This window comes from Lottia gigantea, assembly GCF_000327385.1.
Source record: "Lottia gigantea unplaced genomic scaffold LOTGIsca_168, whole genome shotgun sequence".
NCBI lineage: Eukaryota > Metazoa > Mollusca > Gastropoda > Lottiidae > Lottia > Lottia gigantea.
The window spans coordinates 354922-360900 of NW_008708100.1; the positions used below are offsets into that span (position 1 = coordinate 354922).

The 5979-nt window shown below is 34.2% G+C and overlaps 1 protein-coding gene across 1 annotated transcript; it reads right to left on the reverse strand.

Annotated features, from left to right (window-relative positions):
- Positions 1–4946: 4946 nt before the first annotated feature.
- On the reverse strand, positions 4947–5427 carry LOTGIDRAFT_173701 (hypothetical protein; the record flags this gene model as incomplete). Its single annotated transcript, XM_009051466.1, has 3 exons — positions 4947–5149; positions 5275–5325; positions 5358–5427. 3 exons carry the CDS (start codon positions 5425–5427, stop codon positions 4947–4949), a joined length of 324 nt encoding a protein of 107 aa, XP_009049714.1.
- Positions 5428–5979: the final 552 nt, after the last annotated feature.

Sequence of the window (5979 nt, forward strand, 5' to 3'; positions counted from 1 at the left end):
TGATCCGTCGCTATGATGAAGCGAATACTTGTATTATCATAGCAAGCTATTAAGGTTAAGAACGTCTGTATTTTGCATCCCAATTGCTGGAACATCAACGACAGATAATAGTAGTGGATAATTATAATATTTACAAAAAATGTAACAGCAACAACAGCAATAACATACAACAACCATCTGATAAATCATTAATACTTAATCCTGTTTAGTTTTATTACACACTAATAGTACAACCCGAGCTTTTGGCAATGGGCTATAGCTCAGTGATTTATATGAATACTATTTCAATCTTGTGTCTGTCTGTGTGTATGATAGTGGTCAAAATTTATTGTGTACCGGTACTCCTTCCATGTTTAATTACACCGTGGAATCATAGCTGAAGGCGCAACATCATAAAGATTATAAAAGGTCAAATAATATGAAACAGTTCTAGAAATATTCAAAATAAACATCTATGACGTCAATAGTACATACATGAAGGTGGTCTTTTGCAATGTGACCGCACCAGGACATCAGATCAAAGTCAATAAAGCATTGACACAACATTATTGTCATTGAGTAAGGTCGGGGCATTTACTTAACATTTGGAAAACTGCGAAGAAAATGCCACTGTGACACTGCATGGTTGTTTAAGCCGAAGAAACATTTACAGCTGATAAGAGCGTGGGATTTACTAACGCGGTAGATGGCTTAAGTTTAAACGAATGAACGCTTGTGTCACTGGACACAGTATTTTTGTACCATGGAGTGATTGAAATCAGTCACGTAAAAGTCTTGGTAATTAAATAACAGATAATTGTCAGGGTAAAAAAGAAGTCTTCAGTTTCTTGCCATGGTTGTTTATGTAACGAATAGATTAAGTCACAATTATCCAAGTGCTGGAGAAGAAAGAATTTTGATTGGCTGAGCAAAATGAAAGTTATAAAAGAGAAGTTGTCAGACCCCAAATCCAGTGGTCAAGTTAAAATAAAAGGTGATAAAAATACGATACGAATTTTTGGTTCAATCTAAGAATGACTTTTAACAAAAAACGCAAGGGAATATATTATGGTATAACACACTTCTTTAATAACACAGTACATAACCTACCAGTACCATAATTTAGTCCCTTGTTTTTTTGTTATATGTGCACTTCGTTTCTAAATTTAAAAGTAGTTCAAATCTTCTCTTATACTGATTTGTTCCAAATTTTTATAAATTTTAATGATCACACCAAGTTTCATTAAATCGATTGCAAACTGCCTGTAGCCTATAGTCTGTAGAAACGGACCTACAGGTAAAGTAGACAACAATATACGTCCACATTTCCATGTAAAAATATTTTTTTTTGATTTGTTTCATTGAACGGAAAACGTTGGTCAAATGGATAACATTCAAGATTTCGGAGCTATTACGAAACAGTAGAGGAATATCTGACCTTTAAAACCCCACAGATTCTATAAAAACTATATAACAGTAATTGATGTGTCAATAGAAAGGGGTCTATTTTAAGATTTACCGCCAGAAATGGAATCATAATAAGGAAATTGCTCTACATGCCGACTTCTTTCTTGATCCAATCAGACTATTTTGCTTTTCAATTTTCCTGAAATAAAAGTTGCTTGAATCTGGTGGGATATGACAACTCTAAATACACGTTGTCATATTCATATCACCTCGGCTGATAAAACAATGAAGTACATTTGTGTCCTTATTCTACATTGATGATGTTGCTTTATGTTTAGTCGGATTCATCTTGATGATATCGCAAATCTATCTGTGCAAATGAGTGTTGGCTTATGCAGGGCAATAACCCGGAATATCCCAGAATAACTAATGTTGTTGATCAAACAAGTTGTATGCCAAAGCTGACTACCCAAATGGGTACTAAGTTATTAATGGGTCTTCGGAAGGATATAATTATGAACGATTGGGTTAGACCAAACCAGTTAACCATCTCCATGAGTGATCATTACTACCGAATACAAAATACAGAAAACATAACAAGAAATATTCAACATTTGGTGTATGTGTGTATGAAATCCAGGCTTGGTATGCAAAGTAGACCCTAATGATTTTCTATAAACCATAGATCGAAGTTATAGCCAGATAAACAGTGAACTCTTCCTAACTCTTTTTCATACCGTTAAAGACATGTTCATTTGATCTTGTATCAATAGGAATAAATACTGCATTTCTCCAATAAATCAGAATGTTAGCCCCTGACGTAGTATTACGAAAGATCATTCTAACAAAAATAATTCAGAAGAAAGGCTTGAAGTGGTATATATCATTGATACATTATGGAGACAGTCTCAACCACTCTCTGATTAATTCAACCTTCACTTTGACTTGTCTAAGGTTAATCTAAACTTTGTTATTCTGGCAAGTCGCCAAATAAAATATTCGCCTACAATTACAATGTTTTCCTGAATCCGTCTAAATTTTATCTTATTTTGGTAACACCCGTTTTATTCATATTTTCATTTTTAGCTCGAAAGTGATTGAAATAATTGAGACGGAGTACTTATCGGGACCTCTAGACCTCCCTAAGATTGCATGCCCAAAATAGATATGGTGTTAGTAGTAAATCCGGTTGCATTGTCTTATAGCTCCACGCTTAGGGCAGTCGAATTCAGATACAACGTTTGTCCAATATAGTTTACAAATTAACAATGACATTTCATTACATAACATACCAAAAGTAATTGATACTGCTGGTCAAATCCTTGTATGAGACTGACCCGCCTGCAAAGCGTGGAAATCAAAATGAACTTGACGGAGCTGCATGCGCACAAAATTCTATTTGCAAAGACAAAGAGGGGAGGAAGAATGCATTTCATTGCATTTAGACTACATAAAGCTTGTATCATTTGTTTGGTGTATCACATAATACGCTATTCTGATTAAGATGTAGATACAAGAAGGTAAATAATGTATGTTCTTAGTTTAATAAATTAAAACACACATCTAATACACAAGCTTGAACATGTTTAGTTCTTTCTTCTCGTTGGGAGAGAAACCTAGAAGGTTTCTTGAAGGTTTCGGTATTATGGCTGTCTGAAATATCAAGGTAAAACTTGCAGGTTTCTGAAGGCGCTTAAAAAGGGTACTGCAAGTGTCTTCAAACCATTGACCTTGTAAGATTTTAAAAGCATATCTACAAAATATTTTAAAATATGTACTCTAATATTAACCTCCTGCAAAAATTAAGACATGAATGAAAATGAACTTAAATTATGACGAAATGAAATGAAGTGAAGGGAGCTTAAACGTCCTTCTTTTCTGCACCTTCTAATAAAGACGGGCAAAATAAGACCAAGGACAGAGTAAACGTTCACAGTTAAGTTTGAGAGCTTCCATAATGTTCTTTTGATATAGGCAACATGAACGAACCCAATCATGTAGAAAAAATGCACTTATTATGGTAAGCTAATGAGATATTGATCTACATAGTAGGCCTAATAGTTTCCGTTACGCTAATCCACTGTAGACCGTTTATTAAGCACGAACTAAAAGATAACTGCAAATCAAATCATAGACGAATTCAAGTAGGCTAAGCTGATACTTCGGTATTGTTATTTCGCAATATCAGTTAAAGATGCTTTCAGCGAGGTCGGATTTTGTTTCCTTAAATAGAAAAAACAGAACAAATATCTTGAAGCCATGTTCTAAAAATCTGATGATTTTTTCAAATGCTGATTTAGCTGGTTTGAATTTCATCTGAAAGTTTAATAAAACGTTATAAATAGAGAGAGCTTAAAGGTTTTCTACCCCGAAATAGAAATCAACATAAATCCTTTATGTCAATTTTAACGAATTAAAAATATGAATAAGAGTGAATAATGATAATTGTTCTTTAAGTGCAGTGTAAATTTCCACTTCCATAATTAGTAATTACTCTTTCAACTATTACTAACAAAGAAAAAAAGGATATGATGTCATTCTGCTTTTTTTGGAAATATTCCTTATTTGATAGTTTTATTCATGACCAACATTACACTGTACTAATTCATTAAAGGGTTTGTTTTTTTTTCTCAGTGACTGAGGTGTAAGGGATGGCTTAAAAAAGGACCGTATGGGACAATGAACCACATTATGCAGGCTGTGTGCGATACAGATCAGCAGCCACACACATAAAATGAAGCTGGCATTTCCGCTTGTAAGACATTGCTTATCTTGAAGAGATAAATCGTGTGCAGAAAAGGAACATCTACAATTCATTTTAATTTAGTGTCTTTGTTATGTTTTAGACCTCCAGCTACATGTCTAAGTTGTAAATAAATAAATATGATAGGTTTTACCTTTTTGTTCTAGACATTGCTGACAGTGAGAACATGATAGATTTTACAACAAAAATAGACGAAAGTGATAATCTTTGGGCCTTGGGGAAACCATAACGTCTCAAGGTTAACTTGTAATTAGAGAAATCAAAAAGAATAATGTGATAGAGTTTAATGTCCAGTACGAATCTAATATCTTGTTCAATTTGTAGAATTAATCACTTACTTCGTGCGTTTTGATTGGACACGGTGGCTTAAGCATTGGCTTAAGCACTCGATTAGCAGGACATAACGAAATAGAAGCTAATATACGAAGTATGCATTACACGATACAAACACTAATGTCTTTCTTCTATTTTTATTGTACATGTATCGACAAGTAGGACTAAAAGTAATAAATAAGTGATTAACATCTGACGAAAGCATAGAGCAGAGGTCACTATCTTTTTGTGGGGGCTACTTTATTGTTTATTTTTTTGTTATGATAAATAATTTAATTTAGACCATAACTCCCTTGACCTTAGACGTGGTATAACATACTAAAATGTTGATTGGACGGGACTACTTTTTAACATTTTATTTACTCACAAACACATAACAATAATTTTTATTACATATTAAAATTAAGAGTAATGTTAACATTTCTTCGTTTTGAATTGTCAGCTTCGGGTTCTTCATATTCGACTAATTGGCGTTTAGATATGTAGATGGCATATTCATCTGAATCACTTTACTAACTATTGCATCTTGTATCGTATCTGTTCGTTTATACTGACGAATGGCGTTACTTCTGTGACCTGTGGTTTTTGCGATCAATTGTTCACCAACACCACATCGAAATAACCGTGTTGCACATGTAGCTCGAGGAGAATGGTTGGTATAGAAACCTAAAAATAGAAAATTGAAACAATGTTATTTCTTTAATTAAGCAGTTTAAAGATTGTCCTTTTTTGTGAGGAGAAGTTCAATTAAAAGCTAATAAAATTATGTGCACTGATATTGAATCACACACCTGACACCCTAGCTTGATTAGCCCAAATATCTCCCATATCAAAGGTTATTCCTACGATAGAGCGAAATTAGTGTGCAACTTACCAGGCAAACCTGCTGCTTTACACAATCTCTTCACGGTCTTAGCCAATGTATTCTGTCCAACAGGGGCCATCGAGTACCAGGTCGATTCTGTTGGCTTTGTTAACGGTCTTAAATATACAACTGTTGCAGCATTCTCTGGTCTCAGTTGAAGATATCGTTCGTAAGTTTAACGATACATCTTGTTGGGTCTTCATGGGCATACGCAGTTACATATTTTGGCACCGCTTTAAAATCTTTAAGACCACGCTGATTATTTTTACTGATATTTTCGCTGTATTTGATATAGGATCCCTGCTCATTAACACCTACTGACCATTGGTCTAATGTCAAATCTCTGTGCTCACCACCACTTCTCAGTGCAAAGTTAAGTCTAAACAAGTACACAATTGTATCCAAAAATGTTTGTGGATTGCAATCGCCTAGAATACCACGCATCCACATACTATTTTCAACTTGAATGGAAATAATGTCTGCCTGTTTAGTAATCATGTCATTACCCTTGCTTGCACTTATCTTCATAGCATTGTCCAAGGTGCTTCTCAACTCAGCGAATATGGAATCCGATAAGAAATGCTATTCATGTGAATCTGTATGAGAAGTATAAGCTGTCTCAAAGTCTTTG